The sequence below is a fragment of the Microcaecilia unicolor genome, chromosome 10 (genome assembly GCF_901765095.1).
Source record: "Microcaecilia unicolor chromosome 10, aMicUni1.1, whole genome shotgun sequence".
Taxonomy (NCBI): domain Eukaryota; kingdom Metazoa; phylum Chordata; class Amphibia; order Gymnophiona; family Siphonopidae; genus Microcaecilia; species Microcaecilia unicolor.
In genome coordinates, this window is record NC_044040.1 from 86,396,514 (window position 1) to 86,415,486 (window position 18,973).

The window sequence follows — 18,973 nt, forward strand, 5'->3', positions numbered from 1 at the left end:
ACTCTCAAAGGTCCCTCGGGGTCAGCCCACTGAGCCGAAACAAGCTCTAGGATGGAGTCATGCAAAGGGAAGGCCCGAGCAGCTTTCTTGGTACTAGCCATCCTGGGATTACCCGAGGAGGCCATGCCACTGTCAGGATCTTCAATCGAGAGGGCCTGCAGGGTATCTGAAATAAGCGCTGGCAGCTCATCACGGTGGAAAATCCTCACCGCGGAGGGATCATCCAGATCCTGTGGTAAATCCGCACCTGACTCTGGTTCCTCAGACCAACATCCTCAGGAGCAGAACGTCTGTCAGAGTTCTCCGAATCCTCACACCCCGACCACGGGGGGGAAAAAAGGTGCACCACAATCTGAAGGGGAATTAACCTTTCTGCGCTTATCTTTAGGCCAAGCATCCGGGAAAAAAGCCTCACTGGGCAGTCCCAGGCCAGAATCCATCAGGGGGGCAATCAGAGGAGCCTCAGGCGACCCTTGAGGAAGGGCTCTTTTCATCATGTATGCTTTATGCAGCAAAAGCACAAAATCCGGGGAGAAAATCTCACCCTGGGCACCCAAATCCTGTCCGGTGCTAGCCACTCCTGAAATAACCTCATCTCGAGGTGCCCCACCCGGCTCAGGTCTCTCCGTGTCCACGGAGGCCGCGCCATGTGGTGTAAGCAAAATGGCGCCCGCTGCCAGCTCAGAGCGGGAAGAAACATCGCTCGCCATGCTCGGGCCGGCTCCTACGCCAGTACAGCACGATTTACAGAGCCCTGCTGCTGATTTGCGCTTGCCACAAGTGGAACAGTGCTTTACATTGTCCGCAGCCATCGCTGAAAAACGGCGGTAAAATCCAAGATGGCGGTTTCGCGCCAAAATCGCCCCGATCGCGGGCCCACCCCGGAGGAGTTGGAAAACACTCTTACCTCAAAGGATCTAGTGTACAACTACGATCCTGCTGAAAATCAGGTCAAAAACCTCTGTTCCATTTTTTTTTTTTTTTAAGCTGTGAGGAAAGCAGAGGTATTGAAGACTCCGGAGGCTCAGATGAGTGGGAAAGGCAGGGAAAGGGCGAACCTATATGCCTGCATCCACTGTTGGTGGGTAAGGACAGGGAAAGCAAGGCAATATGTCCACATCCACAGAGGTATGGGTAAGGCAGGGAAAGGGCTAACCTATGTGCCTTTAAAGTGAGGCTGCTATAGCCTCCAACACTCCGGTTAACAACTGGCAAGCCAGGAACCACCTCCCGGCAGATTTTTCTGGAGCTCGAGCAAGCTGCAGCCACCCTGCTAGGGGAGATACTGGTCGAAATTGCCCCATTCCTTGTTATCAAGCAGATGAAGCCATTACGTATAGGTTATGTCCATCAACCAGCAGGGGAGATAGAGAGCACTCAAACTTTCACAGTGCCCTCTTGGCCAGCTAGCTCCACTGCCTCTTCAGTATTCTCTATTTCTTTTCTTTGTGATGTGTTTGTCCCCGTGGGCATATCTTCTATGATGTAAATCACTTTGGATACAGCTACACTGTAATCTAGCAGCATGTAAACACAATAGAACAGAATAAACAAGATCTTTCAGAAACAGACAGAAATACATTAGCATGCTTGGATATTTCCAACTGTTCTAAGAGAAGAAAGAGTAGGAATGAAAAACATTACACAATATGCATCAATGAGACAGACTAATTTTTATGACCAGTATATACTGTACAATATCAAAAATTCCACGTGTGAACAATTTTTTTCAAAATAATGGCTCAACATACCAAAAAGACTAAAATGAAGTAAACTAATGGTCTCCCACTTCAATCACACTGACAAATAGATACTTGCAGAAATTGCCAGCACAAGCATTAAACCATAGGGTGGCTGAAAGAGAATGTCACCACTGGTGTTTAAAATGCTAATAAAACATTATCAGTCTCCCATTATTGGAAAGTGTCAATTGGTACTGAGCAATTGAATGTAAAGTATCAAAACAGTGTCTTAACTGTGCCCCAAAATGAAACTTCAACAACAGCTCCATCACTTAGCTTTATCCAAAAACAGACCAATATGCAACTTAAATAGGGGCAGAGGTCCAACGAGGCTCCTCAGTTTGAAATCTGCTTCAGGACCGGCCTAACACTCACTCAAATGTTGCCAATGATTCACAAAGTAACCATGCCAGAATCCAACTTATTATACATTCCATCTTTCTATTCACTTTATTTCTGTGGATATTGTATTAACTAATGTGAATCATGTAGGAAGAGTGAGAATGATTTTTCTACCTGGATTGTTATCTTTAAGTACAACTAAGTAAAACAGGCCTCCTTCAGAAAGCAGATCAGTGATGTATGGAAAAAGTCTGTCCATGACTTCTCTCCCATTTTTGCCTCCAGCCCAGGCTGCCTCTATGCCACAGCTTCCTACCTATGATGCAAAAGGAAAATGGAAAAAAAATTAGGAATACATATTACTTGGATTTCTGAACTAACTTCAGACAAAGCAAAGATACTTATCTGTAACAGGTATTCTCTGAGGACAGCAGCACATGTGGATAACATGATCACGCATTGCACAGTCCAAAGCTTGTAACAAAACTAAAAGAGCTTTATGGTGTACAAGACACAGTCCACTGTACGTGCCTTCCCGCCCGTCACGAGAGTACAGTTACCACAGTACAATACTATAGCATAAAAAGAAAAATAGGAGACAACTCCAAGGGGAGGTGGAAGGGTTGTGAGAATATAAGGCCTGCTGTCCTCAGAGAATACCTGCTACAGGTAAGTATCTTCGTTGTCTCTGAGGACAAGCAAGCCTATTTCTCAATTATGGGGAATCCCTAGCAACCAGACCTCGCAACGACAGGATATAACACAGATCAACCAGAAACTATATACAAACTGAGAAGAAAGAGTAGGAATGAAAAACATTACACAATATGCATCAATGCAGCCTGGAACAGAATAAAATGGAGCCTAGGGGGGTGGAGTTGGATTCTAGACCCCAAAAAGATTCTGAAAAAACTGTCTGTCCGAATCAACTGTTGCGTTAGATATCCTGCTCAAGGCAGTAACAAGATGTGAATGTGTAGACTGAAGACCACGTTGCAGCCTTGCAAATTTCTTCAATGGAGGCTGACTTCAAGTGGGCTACCAACGCAGCAGCCATGGCTCTAACATTGTGAGCCTTGACATGACCCTCCAGGGTCAGCCCAGCTTGGGTATAAGTGAAGGAAATGCAATCTTCCAGCCAATTAGAAATTGTGTATTTCCTGATGGCGACCCAAAGATGGGCTGACTGTCTGTGGGGCCTTGTCCACTCCATGTAGTAGGCCAATGCTTGCTTGCAGTCAAAGGTGTTATGATTCTGTTAGAATTCTGCTAGTCAGACAGAGGAATGCTTGGGAATGCTCCTGATTGGCCATCAGGGGCTGAGCTGATGTCAGTCTGATCTACTTAAGCTTACCTTTCCCTATAACCCCTGCTTTGGCGTTATTCCTATTCTGCTGAAGCTTTGTCTGAGCTATTAGCTCTGTATTTTCGTGGCGTTTGGTTACTCCTTACCTCACTTGCTGTTTTCTGTTGCTTGTCTCTGTCTGCTGGCTGCTTCCAGTGTGTGTCTAATTACCTCTTTACTCTGCACCTGGGATTCTCTCTATTTGGCTGTGGTGCTGTGTGGTGAGTTCCTACCTCGTCCCATTCTAGTTTGTTTGTTTTAGTTCCCCTTCCTTCGGAGTTACCCTAGTGTGCTGTGTTTGTATTCTGATTGTAAGTCCTGCCCTTGTAGCAGACTCCGGCCCCTTTGTTTCTCTCCGTGGGGGGTTGTTTGTTTGCTCTTTCCCTATACTTTTGATTAATCCTTTATCTGCAGTGTTCCCTGCTTCTGGCAGCTGTGCATTCAGAGCTTGGTTTAACCCTTTGTCTGCAGAGTTTCCCTGCTTCTGGCAGTTGTCTGCTTAGTGCAGTCTTCCCTTGTGACCATTCTAGTTCTTCCTTTACTGTAACTATCTTCTGTATTGCTGAGCACTATTCCCTTTCTGTGCTGGGTGTGTGTGTTAGGCTCCGCACTCCATTTTTGCTGATTTTTTCTTTCCCTGTCTGCTGAGGGTCTCCGCCTACAGTATCTTTATTTCGCAGTCCCTCATTTCCTTTATGTGCCATGGGGTTCTGCGCGACATGTTTCTGTGTGTGCTTCCCTTTCTTCCCTCCCTACGTATGAGTCAGTTCCGGTTCGGCCGTGAGGCCCGCATGCTTGAATTCTGAGTAAATGGGATCTCAATAGGCCGTGAGGCCCGCCTGTATGCCCTATCTTCCCTTCTCTGGAGGTGCAAGTTGGTTGCTGTGTGTGTGTGCAGGGCTTGGTAGCTGGGGTAGTGTGTAGTGCCTGTTCAGCCCAACCTCAGCCTCGGCCTAACTCCTATACTAGGCCTTGGCCTGAGCTCAAGGGCTCACAACCGGAGCAACAAAAGATGTGCAAGGAGCTCACACCAGAATGGGCATAAGGTGAGGAAAGAATGTTGGCAAGTCTAGATAGAACTCTGACCCCACTGTAGGCAGGAACTTAGGGTGCGTGAGGAGGACTACTCTGTTGTGATGAAACTTAGCATAAGGTGCATCCGCTACTAAGGCCTGAAGCTCACTGACTTTACCAGCTGAAGTAACAGCTACCAAGAAACTGACCTTCCAGGTCATGTACTTCAGATGGCAGGAATCCAGTGGATGAAAAGCAGCTTTCATCAGCTGGGTGAGAATGACGTTGGCGTCCCATAACACAGGTGGAAGTTTGACAGGGAACTTTTACAAAAGCAAACCTCTCATAAAGCGAACAACTAGAAGCTGTCTAGAGATGAGCTTACCTCCTACACGTTGATAAGCACTAATTGCACTGAGGTGAACCCTTACTGGGTTGGTCTTGAGACCAGACTCAGATAGGTGTAGAAGGTATTCAAGCAGGGTCTGTGTAGGGCATGAAAAAAAATCTAAGGTCTTGCCCTCACACCAGACGTAAACCTCCTCCACTTAAAAGAGTAACATCTCTTAGTGGAATCTTTCCCGGCAGCCAGCAAGACCCAGGAGACACCCTCTGGAAGACCAAAGGAAGCAAATTCTAGGCTCTCAACATCCAGGCTGTGAGGGACAGGGACTGGATGTAGAAGTGACCCCTCGTTCTGAGTGATGAGGGTTGGAAAACACTCCAATCTCCACGGTTCTTCGGAGGACAACTCCAGAAGAAGAGGGAACCAAATCCGACACGGCCAGAAGGGTGTGATCAGGATCATGGTTCCGCGGTCTTGCTTGAGTTTCAGCAGAGTCTTCTCTACTAGAGGTATGAGAGGATACACATACAGAAGGCCTGTTCCCCAATGAAGGAGAAAGGCATCTGACGCTAGTCTGTCATGGGCCTGAAGCCAGGAACAGAACTGAGGGACCTTGTGATTGAGTGGCAAAAAGATCCACCGAGGGGGTGCCCCATGCTCAGAAGATCTTGCGGGCTAAGCCCATATTCAGTGACCACTCATGGAGGTTGCATTACCCTGCTCAGTCTGTTGGCCAGACTGTTGTTTACACTCGCCAGATAAGTGGCTTGGAGATTGTCCAAGGGCTTCTTCCCTGACCCTCAGGGGTTCCTCACATACCCTCCCCTCCCTTATGTGATTGTCAGACCCGGACTCAAAGACTCTAACCGAGTTTGGGTCGGCAATCCTAGATAATGCATCCGCATTTCCTACGAGCTTCCCTGCCTGATGTTCCACCTCTTATTGGAATGGCTGTAAGGCTAGGTACCAGCGCATCAACCTGGCGTTATTATTCTTCATTTGTGTCAGCCATTTCAGGGGGGCATGGTCTGTCACCAGTCTGAATGGGCGCCCCTCTAAATAATATTGGCTGCTATGGCTTTAGCCGAGATGTTACGTAGTGGCATTGCCCAGGGAAATCTAGAGGCCATATCCACCACCACTAATATATAGGTGTATCCCCTACTGGACTTGATAAGGGGCCAGACAATATCCATCGCTATCCACCCCATGGGCTGGCCTATACGCAGAAGGGGGCACAAAGGAATGCGCCCTGGCCCTTGCACAGATACCCTTTGGCAATTAGCACAGGAGTTACAATATTTTTCTACTTCTTTATACACCCCGGGCCAATAAAAACGATTCAGGACCTGCATTAGGGTATTTTGCCCCCCTTTATGTCCCCCTAGAGGGTGGTCATGAGCCAATCTCATAACCAGCAGCCGGAAGCCCCTAGGAACCACCAATTGTTTCCTATATCCCTCTCCTCCTCCTCCCGGGACCAACCAGAATAGCAAGCCCTTCTCCACCGTAAATCGGGGATAGCTTGTCGCCTCTTCCCCCTTGGCTTGCTCCCATACATATGTTAGAGATGGGTGTGACTCTTGCTCCCTCAAGAAATACGGGAACTGCCCCCTAAGAGTATCCGGGTCAGTAGGGTGCTCACCTTCTGCTTCCCCCATAGTCTGTCTCGGGGCCCTCTGGGTATTCCTTTTAAGCACTCGCTCCTTCCTTGTTTTCCTGGGAGAAGCCAGAATATCTACATTAAAGGGAAATAGCTGAGATATGGAAGTTTCAGGTTCCCGCTCTTGGCGCTCTTGAGCCCTGGTGGTTACTAGGGCCTCCTTTTCTTTTAGACACTGAGAAAAAGGGGGCCAGTCCCTGCCCAAATAAGCTCCTGAGGAAGCCGGGGAAGGACCGCAACTGCTACCCAATTACTCCCCTTGGGCCCCGTTATCCTGACCTTATGCAGAGCATAGCGGGTCATAGCACCATGTTTGCACTGAATCGCTACCTCCCCTTTATAGGATTTAGTTTCCGTCCCTAGCTGGTCCCTAACTTGCTTCCACAATCCCTGAGACAACATTGTCTGATCAGCTCCCGAATCCAGCAGACCCTACGCCTCTACCCTTTGGGTATATTGGGGAGCCACCTACTGACTGGCGTGAGAGGTGAGGCCCACCCTCCCATGATAGTCCTTGCGCCAGTGCCCCTTCTTCCCGCACCTGTAACAAAGCTTTCTCCTCTCCCCTTCCTCCTGTTGGGGACCCAACGGCACCGCCCGGGAGCTCCAGCTACGCTCACCTCCTTGGGGTCCCTCCCCCACCTTCCCATGGTGCCGAGATTCCAGATAGCATTCCATACTTCCTATAGCCTCTTCTAAAGTTTTACAGCCCTCCAAACCAGATCCACCCTTAATCCGGTAGGTAGGGTCTCTAAGTACTGTTCCAGGATTAATTCCTGCATTATCTGGGGAACCGTTTTCCTCTCTGGCTCTAACCACTTCCCTGCCAGATCCCCTAATATCTGGGCCAAGGCCCTGGCTGTCTCCCCCCTCCGCAACTCCCTAAATGTCCTCCTATAGGTTTGCCTGCTCAGCCCATACCGGTCCAGGATTGCCCCTTTTAACTTAGCATAATCCCTTACCTCTAATGAGAGAAGGCTCCGGAAAGCCGCTAGAACCTCTCCTCACAAGGAAGGGGCTAAGCGAATGGCCCACTGCTCCAGGGGCCACCCTGCAGCCGTGGCCACCCTTTCAAAAGCACCCAAATAGTACTCTATATCATCATTGTCCGCAAGCTTGCCCCATGAGAGCCAGTTAATATTTAAAGGTCCTACTGCTGCAGAAGGTCCCTCTAAACTCATCGGGGCTGAGGTCAGACTCTCTGCCTGGGCAGCCCCACCTCCTGACAAAAAGTCTTGGAATAAGTCCAATAAGGGCCGCTGCTGCACCCGCGTGGCTGCCAAGGACTCTTCCATCGACCTCTGGGCCACCTCCTATTGCGACTGGAATTGATCAGTCATGAAGGTGAACAGCTCCCTAGGATCCATAATGATCACCTTCCAGCGGCCCCTGAAAAGGGAAACACAAGAAACACACCAAGTGCGGCCGTCCAAAAAATTTTTTTTTCCCTTTTTTTTTTTCTTTCTTCCAAGCCCAGGTAAACACCTGAGAATCCTCAACTGCTTCCTTACACGCTTACTACTACTACTACTACTACTTATCATTTCTAAAGCGCTACTAGACGTACAAGAGATAAGGGAATATTAAAAGTGAGGATGATAAAATAAGGGTTCTGAACCAGAAACAGGAGAGTATTTCGCCTTTAGCTGCGTCGGCCCCTTGGATGGGCTGCTGGAACCCTTGCCTCCTGACCTCCGTCCTGCCAACGACTGTCCGGAATTCCCTGAGTCTCCTGCACCTGGTAGTTCAACAGATCCCACCACTGCCACCAAAATATGTCAGCAGGCCACCACCTTCAGGCCTTCCTGCAGGTATGAACTTGGCTGACCCTGGAAGGGCCCTTCCCTGGACACAGCACTCCCAGAAGCAGACTCCAAAAATATGCTTAAAACTGTTTTATTCCATCAGCAAGGCCAGGACATTTCCTCTTCCAGACACAGTCCTTGATTACAGCACATATCACCCCTTGTTCCTCCCCCCCCCCCCCCCCCCCCAGCCACAGTTTCTGGATACAGTTTAAATCATTCACTGCTTCCCCAGCATGGCCTGATTCCTGGACACAGTTTTAAATCACTCACTGTTTCACCAGCATGGCAGTGTTCTGAACACAGTTCAAGTCACTCACTGTTCCCCCAGCATGGCACCACTTCTGGACACAGTTTAAATTACTCACTGCTTCCTAGCATGGCATGACTTCTGGACACAGTTTAAATCACTCACTGCTTCCTAGCATGGCATGACTTCTGGACACAGTTTAAATCACTCACTGCTTCCCCAGCATGGCATGACTTCTGGACACAGTTCAAATCACTCACTGCTTCGCCAGCATGTCATGAATTCTGGACACAGTTCAAATCACTCAAAGCTTCCCCAGCATGGCCAGGTTCCTGGACACAGTTCAAATCACTACCTGTTTCTCCAGCTGGGACTGACTTCTGGCCACAGCTGAAATCATTCACTGCTTTACAGCACGGCACCTCTCTTCCCCTTGAGTGGAACAGCTGCTTAACTTTTCCTCCAAGCTTTCCCCAGCCTTGAAGAAGGTTTGTTATGAAGCCTTTCAACTTCTTCCCTTGTACCTGAGCTAGAGCAGCAATCTCCATGGGCTCACTTCCCCAGTCATCTTGGGCTTGGATCTCCTTTCTGACCTCTTTCCCCCCCCCCCCCCCATTACATGGGCTCCTCTCCCTTTATGGTCCCCAGCTGGTCCTCTCCCTCCTGATTATTCCTCCTCAGCCAATCCCTTTCCTCTCCCTTGGGATCCTGGGACTTGTAGTTCCCTTGTTGCTCCTTTTGCTTGCCCCCAGGGCTTTGCAGGGGTTATTGGGAACTGTAGTCCTCCTCCCTTCTCCAGCTCTTGGGAAACTTATGCCTCCGTGGGGGGCGTGGCTTCCCAGCCCCTAGGATCCTGGGACTTGTAGTTAGAATCCCGGGTATGAAACCTACCCATCTTGTTCCTCTCCTGGATCCCTTCTTCCCTGACCCTCAGGGATTCCTCACAAGATACATGCTTTGACAGCATGCCCAATGCCACATCTGAACAGCTTCCTGACACAGAGGGCAAGATCTAGTGCCCTCCTGCTTGTTGGTGTAGTACATCGCAACCTGATTGTCTGTTTGAATCAAGATGATTTGATTGGACAGCCGATCTCTAAAAGCCTTCAGAGAGTTCCAGATCGCTCATAATTCCAGGAGGTTGATCTGAAGACCTGTTTCCTGGAAGGACCAGGCTCCTTGAGTGTGAAGTCAATTAACATGAGTTCCCCACCCTAGGAGGAATGCATCCGTTGTCAGCGCTTTCCCTGGCTGAGAAATTTGGAATGGTCGTCCCATGGTCAAATTAGACCAGATCGTCTACTGAAGAGAATTTCGAAAATCGGTGGACAGTTGGATCACATCCTCCAGATTCCCTGCAGCTTGATACCACTGGGAAGCTAGGGTCCAATGAGCTGATCTCATATGTAGACGTGCCATGGGTGTTACATGAACTGTGGAGGCCATGTGCCCCAGATGTCTCAACATCTGCTGAGCTGTGACCTGCTGAGACGCTTGAACTGTTGACACCAGGGACAGAAGGTTGTCCGCCCTTGTCTCGAGAAGATAAGCCCGAGCTGCCTCCTTGTCCAGCAGTGCTCCAATGAATTCCAAATTCTGAACAGGAGTGAGATGGGACTTGGAGTAATTTATTACGAACCCCAGTAGCTCTAGCACTTGAATTGTATTTGCATGGACTCCAGAGCACCTTCCTCCGAGGTGCTCATTACCAGCCAATCGTCGAGATAAGGAAACACATGCACTCCCAGTCTGCATAGCGATGCTGCGACTACCGTTAGACACTCTGGGCGCAGATGCCAGGCCAAAAGGCAGTACACGGTACTGAAAGTGCTGTGTTCCTAGCCGAAATCAAAGATACTTCCTGTGAGCTGGGAGTATCGAGATGTGTGTGTAAGCATCCTTTAAGTCCAGAGAGCATAGCCAATCGTTCTCCTGAATCATGGGGAGAAAGGTGGAAGGGAAACTATCCTGAACTTTTCTCGGAGTAGGAATTTGTTCAGGGCCCTTAGGTCTAGGATGGGATGCATCCCCCGTTTTCTTTTGTACAAGGAAGTACCTGGAATAGAATCCCAGCCTTTCTTCCCCTGGTGGAATGAATTTGACCAATGGGCCTTTAGAGGGGCGGAGAGTTCCTCTGCAAGTACCTGCCTGTGCTGGGACCTGTAAAAATGAGCTCCCGGTGGGCAATTTGGAGGTTTGAATTCTAGATTTAGGGTGTATCCTAACCAAACTATTTGAAGAACCCACCGGTCAGAGGTTACGAGAGGCCACCTTTGGTGAAAAAACAATAACCTCCCTCCAACCGGTAAGTCGCCCGGTATGGACACTTTTAATGTGGCTATGCTTAACTTGAGCCAATCAAAAGCTCATCCCTTGCTTTTGCTGGGGAGCAGCTGAGGCCTTAGGCGTACACTGTTGATGAGAATAAGCGCGCTGGGGCTGAGCCTGGGTAGGCTGTTGAGAAGCTGGAGTGTACCTACGCCTTGCATAGGAATAGCGAGCACCCCTCTTCCCACCAAAAAACCTCGTAGATGAGGAGGTAGTAGCAGAAGACGCCTGGCGGGAGAGAGAATCCATAGCATCATTGTGCTTCTTGAGCTGGTCAACTAGATCCTCTACTTTCTCACCAAAAAGGTTATCCCCCCGGCAAGGAACATCTGCCATCCGCTGCTGGACCGAATGATCCAGGTCACAGACATGCAGCCATGAGAGTCTGTGCATCACTATACCCTGGGCAGCGATCCTGGATGCTACATCAAAAGTGTTGAACGTACCCTTAGCCAGGAATTTTCGACACACCTTCTGCTGCCTGACCACCTGGCGAAAAGGCTCGGCCTGCTCCGGAGGGAGTGCATCAACCAAGCTAGACAGTTGCCTCACCGAGTTCCGCAAGTGAATGATCGTGAAGAGCTGGTATGTTTGGATTTTGGCAGCGAGCATAGCGACCTGATACGCCTTCCTCCCAAAAGAGTCCAAGGTTCTAGATTCTCTGCCTGGAGGCACCGAGGCATAGTCCCTAGTACTCTTGGCTCTTTTGAGAGCGGAGTCCACCAACATGGAATTGTGAGGTAGCTGAGACCTCATCAATCCAGGCTCCCCGTGGATCCAAAATTGGGATTCAGCCTTTTTCAGGATCACGGAATTAGACAGAGGGAACGACCAGTTTCGCATAAGGACTTCCTTCAGTATATTATGCAAAGGAGCCGTTGCAGCCTCTCTAGGCAGAGAAGGATAATCCAGGACCTCGAGCATCTCAGCCCTGGGTTCATCCTCCATAGGGAAGGAAATAGCCGCAGCCATTTCCTGGACAAAGGAGGTGAAAGATAGACACTGGTGGAGAAAGTCTCCTTTCTAGTGGAGGGGAAGGTTCAGAAGGAATCCCATAGGACTTGTCAGAAGAAAAGTACCTGGGATCCTTCTCTTCCTCCCATGAACGTTCATCTTCAGTATCGGACAAGACATCCCTCAGAGCAGTCCGAAACTGAGCCTGCCTCGAGACGCCGAAGAACGACATCCTCGATGGCGGTGCCAAAAAGTCGACGCCCGCCTGGACTCCGGTGAAGCTTCCTCCACCAACGTCGAAGGAGAGTCGACCTGGGTGGCAGGCGGCACCAAGGTCGGCGACCTCACCACAGGCGAAGGGCCAGATGCCGCTGCAGCAGACGGTACGGAAGGCGCAAGCACCCCCAACACTGAAGCAGACTGGTGCAGCAACCCTGCCAGCAGCTCTGGAAGCAGGGCCCTGATGTGCTCGTCGAGAGCCATCGTCGGACAAGGCTGCGGGGTCGGTAAAGGAGCCGGTGGCAGAATCTGTCAAGGCTCGGGAGCAGGTACCAGGCTGCTAGACCGACGCATCGGCACCTCCTGAATACAGAGCGATCCTCTTGGCGCCGAAGCTTCTTGGGTGCCGAATCCCTCGATGCCCCGGAGCTCCCGGCACCAAGTGTCGAAGGAGAATGATGACGGTGCTTCTTCGCCTTCGCTCGACGCCCGTCATCGAGACTCTTCGGTACCGATGAGGAAGATATTGAATCCTCACATCTCTCCTCATGTCTCCTCGGGGCCGGGTCCAACAAAGGTCGGTCCCGGGGGGGCCTGCATAACAGGAGGCCTCGAGAGAGGTGGAGACCCACTCGATGCCTCACTGCTCCCAGCACAAGTTGGTCGTTCCGCAGCCATTACCTTCACTCCTGACGTTGATGCGTCCCTCAATGTCGATGCCGCCAACCTCGGTACCGATGTCGAAGAACCGGACTGAGCCCCAAAAAGCTTCTCTCGTTGGGCCTCACGAGACGCTTGGGTCTGTTTCTTCATGCGAAGACACAGACTGCAAGGGGCTGGGCTATGGTCGGGCCCAAGGCACTGGATACACCAAGCGTGGGTATCAGCACCCGAGATGGTCCGGTTGCACCGAGTACAACATTTGAAGCCGCTGGGTGTCTTCGATGACATGGAGGAAAAAAACGGCTTTGGCAAAATCAAAAGACGTGATCGTGCCTGTTAAAAGAAAAAAGGGCACGAAAAGAAGGGGACAAGCCGGCCGCATCAAAAAACAAAGGAAACTTTAAAAGGGCAAAAGAAAAATAAAGAAAACTACGGGAATTTTTTTTTTTAAACTGTAAATATTTATTAAAAAAAGAAAGAAAGAAGGCAAAAGCCACAAACGAAGAAACTCTTTCCCGGGCCTGAGAGAGCGGGGAAAAAACTTGACCGCACCTCAATGCGGAGAAAAAAATAACTGAGCGGGAACGCTCACGTGATGGGCAGGAAATCAATCCGTGCATGCGCTGTGCGCGCTGCACGCGTGCCAGAAGACTCTGGTAAAAATTTTAAATATTTTGCTTGCAAAATACCAGTTCCCGGGCCGATGCAGACATCAACCCACATGTGAGAACAAGCAGGCTGCTTGTCCTCGGAGAATCGAAGATACTTCTGGTGGGCTGGAAGTATTTGGATGTGGGTATATGCATCCTTTAAGTCCATAGAGCATAGCTTTTCCTGAATCATGGGTAGAAGGGTGCCCAGGGAAACCATCCTGAACTTTTCTTTGACTAGGAATTTGTACAGAGCCCTTAGGTCTAGGATGGGGCACATACCCCGTCTTCTTCTGTACAAGAAGCACCTAGAATAGAATCTCCACCCTTCTTCCACTGGTGGAATGGGCTCAACCACATTGGCTTCAGAAGGGCTAAGAGTTCCTCTGTAAATACCTGCTCATACTGAAAGCTGTTGTAATGAGCTCTCGATGGACAATTTGGAGGTTTTTGATACTTATTGAGGTTACGTATCCAAGACAGACTATTTGGATAACCCACTGGTCAGAGGTTATAATAGATCAACTTTCTTGGAAAAACTTTAGCCTCCCCCTGACTGGCAAGTCATCTGGAACAGACACCTTGACAGCGGCTATGCTCTGCTGGAGCCAGTCAAAAGCTCATCCCCAGCTTTGACTAGGGAGCAACAGGGGCCTTAGGCACATGATGTTGACTGGAACGAGTGCACTGAGACTGAGCTTAAGAAGGCTGGCGAGGAGAGATAGCATACCTATACCTCTGGGAGTAATAGGCACCTCTCCTCGACTTGCCAAAAGACCTCCTCGATGAGGAGATAGATGCAGAAGGTGCCCGGCGGGAGAGAGAAGACATGTATCAGTGTGTTTCTTCATCTGGTCAGTGACCTTCTCAACCTTCTCTCCAGAAAGGTTATCCCCCGGGCATGGGGCATCTGCCAACCTCTGCAGGTTCCAAGTCTGAGACACGCAGCCATGAGAGTCTACGCATTGCTATACTTTGGGCAGATATACTGGATGCCACATCAAAAGTGTCGTAAGCACCCCTGCCCAAGAATTTACAGCACGCCTTCTGCTGCTTGGCCAACTGGAGAAGTGACTCGGTGGGTCAGAGTCAGCAAAGTCAAGCATCTTGCACACTGAGTCCCACAAGTAGACTCTCATGAAGAGCTGGTATGATTGTATATGTGACATGAGCATAGAGGCCTGGAACATCTTCCTCCCAAAAGAGTCCAAGGTCCTAGCTTCTCTGCCTGGGGATGCAGAAGCATAGTCTCTAGAACTCTTGGCCCTTTTTAGGGTGGATTCCACCACCAAGGAATGATGAGACAACTAAGGCTTATCAAATCCAAGTGTGCTATGTGTCTGGTACATGGTATCGAAGTACTGGAACAGACAGATGGGATTCCCAGTTCCACACACAAGAACATCCTACAGGATCTCGTTCAGTGGTACAGTCACAGCTCTCTAGGAGGAGACTCGTAGTCCAGGACCTCGAGCATCTTAGCCCTGGGCTCATCCTCCACCTCTAAAGGAAATGGAATGGCCTCCACCATTTCCTTAACAAAAGAGGGGAAGGAAAGGCTCTCAGGGGAGACTTCCTCCTTTCCTGTAGAGGGGAGGGGTCGGAGGGGATGCCAATGGACTCATCCTTCAAAAAAAAAAAGTGGCTCCTCCTCCGACTCACATGAGTGCTCCTCATCAGTGTCAGTCAAAAACTCATTTGAGGGCTGAGACCGAGCCTGCCTTGACTTAGAGGAACCATGTCCCAGAGAAGGGTGTCAAGGAGTTGGTTCTGGCCTCGACTCTGGCGAAGCTTCCTCCACTGATGTTGAGGAGATACCAGATTGGGTGGCAGTTGACACCTGCATCGGAGGCCGCACCGCAGGCTGAGGGCTAAGCGGGGCCGCAATGGGAGGAAAAGCAGGCACAAGCACCCCCGATGCAAATGCAGTCCATTGAATGAAGCCAGTCAGTAGCTCAGGGAGCAAGTCCCAGATGCACTCATTGAGGGCTGACATTGGGAAAGCATTGGTTCAGTCTGCAAAACCAGTGGTGTTGAGACGGAGCCTGGTCTTGGCTGCTGAGAGACCAACGCACCGGCACCTCTTATATGGAGGGGGAGCGGTCCTTCCGGCACCATCGTTACTCAGGTGCTGAACCCCTCTATGCCCTTGAGCTCTCAGTACTATGTATCGAGGGGGACCGATGCCAGTGCTTCTTGGCCTTCACCAGAAGCTGGTCATTGAGGCTCCTCAGTGCCAACGAGGACAATGTTGAACCCTCATGCTGCCTCGGGGTCGGGTCTGACACTGGTCAGTCCGGGGGCCCTGCAGAGCAGTCAGCATCGAGGCAGGTGAAGACCCACTCGCTGCACAACTACTCCCAGTGTCAACAGGTCTAGCAGCCATACATACAGATGCTCCCAATGCAGGTGCAACACCTGACGTTGATGTCGACACCACCGACCTCAATGCTGATGTAGACATCGAGGAATCGTATCTGGCTCCAAAAATTCTCTCTTGCTGAGCATCTCTGGCCAACTGGATCCTTTTCTTCTTAGGAAGACAGAGAACACAGTTAGCGGGGCTATGGTCGGGCCCCAGGCACTAGAGACACCAAGAATGGGTGTCCTTAGCACAGATGGCCCAATTGCACTGGGTACACTACAGCACTTAAAACCACCGGGCACTTTCGTGGACATGAAAGGAAAACTTCCAAAGCTAAATCAAATGGCTCGATGGTACCAAAACAGGGGCAAATCACCAGGAAAAAACGGGGAAACCTCAACCAAAGTAAAGGCCTAAAAGTGGCCTGATGACACAGAAAATAAACAAAATTTAAACAAAGCAAAATCCACTAAAACAATAAAGGGAAGAAAAAAAAGGAAACCCAAAATACGGGAGAACAAAACAAGGCTGAAAACAGCACAAAAAGCATACAAAAAATCCCTACTGGACTGAGATATAAGGGACAGAGAAAAAATACGCCATTCTCACTGTGGAAAAAGTAGAACTGCAGTAACTGTGCTCTCATGGCAGACAGGAAGGCACGTGCGTATATGCAGTGGAGTGTGTCTCGTGCTCCACAAAACACTTTTAGGCTTGATATAAGCTCTGGACTGGGCAACGCAGGATCACGTTACCCACACGTGAGAATAAGTAGGCCTGCTTGTCCTTGGAGAAATTAATTGATACTATTCCCTTAATTCTAGAAAGTGGTGCACCCAAATTTCCAACTAGCATGCAAATTTGCCACACAACTTCAAGAATAAGATCAGTTACACACGTAACTTAATTACTTTAGTAGCTAATTGGCCTTAACAACCAGTTATTGGCTATAATTGGTGATAACTGGCGCTATTGGCAGTAACTGCCCTTAGTCAGTATTCTAAAAGTTACGCGCTCAAATTCCAGAGTGCGCAACTTCAAGGGGGCATGGATAAGTCAGGGCGTATCATGTAGTTACACACGCAGATTATAGAATACTAGTATTTACACAGTTAGGTGTGATTCCAAAGGTTAAACTAGTCTGCACAGAGAGACAAATGTAATACTGCTTCCTAACAATCCTCTGTAATAAATATAATAAAGTGAATCTTTATAAACAAACATTATTATTGAAATAAATTATATGCCCAACAACAAGGCTCTAAATTTTTGTAAAAGGAACCACTCAGTGCTCCTCTTACGTGCCATATTTTAACGTGAACAAATATATAGCCTATAATGGCTAAATCACTTCTAAAGGGTCAATAACACAAAGCCCAATAACCATTGCTGTGTATAAATTCACACATTCAAACGTGTAACACAATAAAGATTATATGTGTAGAAAAGACTGACCCAACAAAGGCAACACCAACGTTCTATGAAGCCTCCAGCCGGAAGTGTGAAGGGGCGAGATATCCGGTTTCCCTATGAGTGTCTGCCCCGCCCTCTCTGTAACACAGTCAGTGAAGGAAAACAGCAGAGCACAAAATCAAATCGCTGGCTCTGTAACAGTGAAGGACTCAGAGGGGGGAGGGGAGAGAGGCCAGAGGGCAGGGACACACACACTCCCACATGCACACAGAAGAAAACATTGCTAGCCCCCGTTTCATTTGCATCAGAAACGGGGCTTTTTTTACTAGTAAATTACATATTTCTAACAATAGCCCTGCAAGTTCATTTTTCAATTCTATCAGTACTCTGGGATGAATACCAACTGGTCCAGGTGATTTGCTACTCTTCAATTTGTCAAATTGCCCCATTACATCTTCCAGGTTTATAGAGCTTTCAAAATTCAGTTTATCTGACTCAGTTTTGAATACCATTTATGGCACCGGTATCTCTCCCAAATCTTCCTCAGTGAAGACCAAAGCAAAGAATTCATTTAAATCTCTCCTCTATGGCTTTGTCTTCCCTGAGTGCCCCTTTTATCCCTCGATCATCTAATGGTCCAACTGTTTATTTTGCCGGCTTCCTGCTATGTATTTTTCCTCCAACACAATCTTTTTTTCAAAGACCCACTTTGCCTTCCTTATGTTGACTTGCCATTCCTTATTCTGCTTCTTTTTATTTTCAGTTGGATCCTTCTTCCATTTTCTGAAGGGTTTTTTTTTTTTTTTTTTTAGCTCTAATAGCTTCCTTCACTTCAGTTTTTAACTATGCCGGCTGTCGTTTGGCCTTCCTTCCTCCTTTTTTATTACACAGAATATAACTGATCTGGGTTTCTAGGATGGCATTTTTGAACAGCATCCACATCTAGTGTAAAATTTTGACCTTCGCAGCTGCTCCTCTAAGGTTTTTCTTCACCATTCATAGTAACATAGTAAATGACGGCAGAAAAAGACCTGCATGGTCCATCCAGTCTGCCCAACTAGATAAACTCATATGTGCTACTTTTTGTGTATACCTTACCTTGATTTGTACCTGTCCTTTTCAGGGCACAGACCGTGTAAGACTGCCCAGCACTATCCCCGCCTCCCAACCACCAGCCCCGCCTCCCACCACCAGCTCTGGCACAGATCGTATAAGTCTGCCCAGCACTATCCCCGCCTCCCGCCACCGGCTCTGCCACCCAATTTCGGCTAAGCTCCTTAGGATCCATTCCTTCTGAACAGGATTCCTTTATGTTTATCCCACGCGTGTTTGAATTCTGTTACCGTTTTCATTTCCACCACCTCCCACGGGAGGGCATTCCAAGCATCCACTACTCTCTCCGTGAAAAAATACTTCCTGACATTTTTCTTGAGTCTGCCCCCCTTCAATCTCATTTCATGTCCTCTCGTTCTACCGCCTTCGCACCTCCGGAAAAGGTTCGTTTGCGGATTAATACTTTTCAAATATTTGAACGTTGTATCATATCACCCCTGTTTCTCCTTTCCTCCAGAGTATACATGTTCAGGTCATCAAGTCTCTCCTCATATGTCTTGTAACGCAAATCCTTTACTATTCTCGTAGCTTTTCTTTGCACCGCTTCAATTCTTTTTACATCCTTCGCAAGGTACGGCCTCCAAAACTGAACACAATACTCTAGGTGGGGCCTCACCAACGACTTATACAGGGGCATCAACACCTCCTTTTTTCTGCTGGTCACACCTCTCTCTATACAGCCTAACAACCTTCTAGCTACGGCCACCGCCTTGTCACACTGTTTCGTCGCCTTCAGATCCTCAGATACTATCACCCCAAGA

General features: G+C 48.8%; 1 protein-coding gene across 2 annotated transcripts in view; it reads right to left on the reverse strand.

Moving 5' to 3' along the window:
• The window catches only part of N6AMT1 (N-6 adenine-specific DNA methyltransferase 1), a 167,117-nt gene that overhangs the window by 7,943 nt on the left and 140,201 nt on the right, over positions 1 to 18,973 (reverse strand). The window contains exon 6 of one of the 2 annotated variants that reach the window (XM_030215902.1): positions 2,259 to 2,396. In XM_030215902.1, the coding sequence (XP_030071762.1) occupies positions 2,259 to 2,396 (138 nt within the window). Of the gene's footprint in view, positions 1 to 2,258; positions 2,401 to 18,973 lie in introns of both variants that reach the window. The other variant, XM_030215901.1, reaches the window with a different exon arrangement.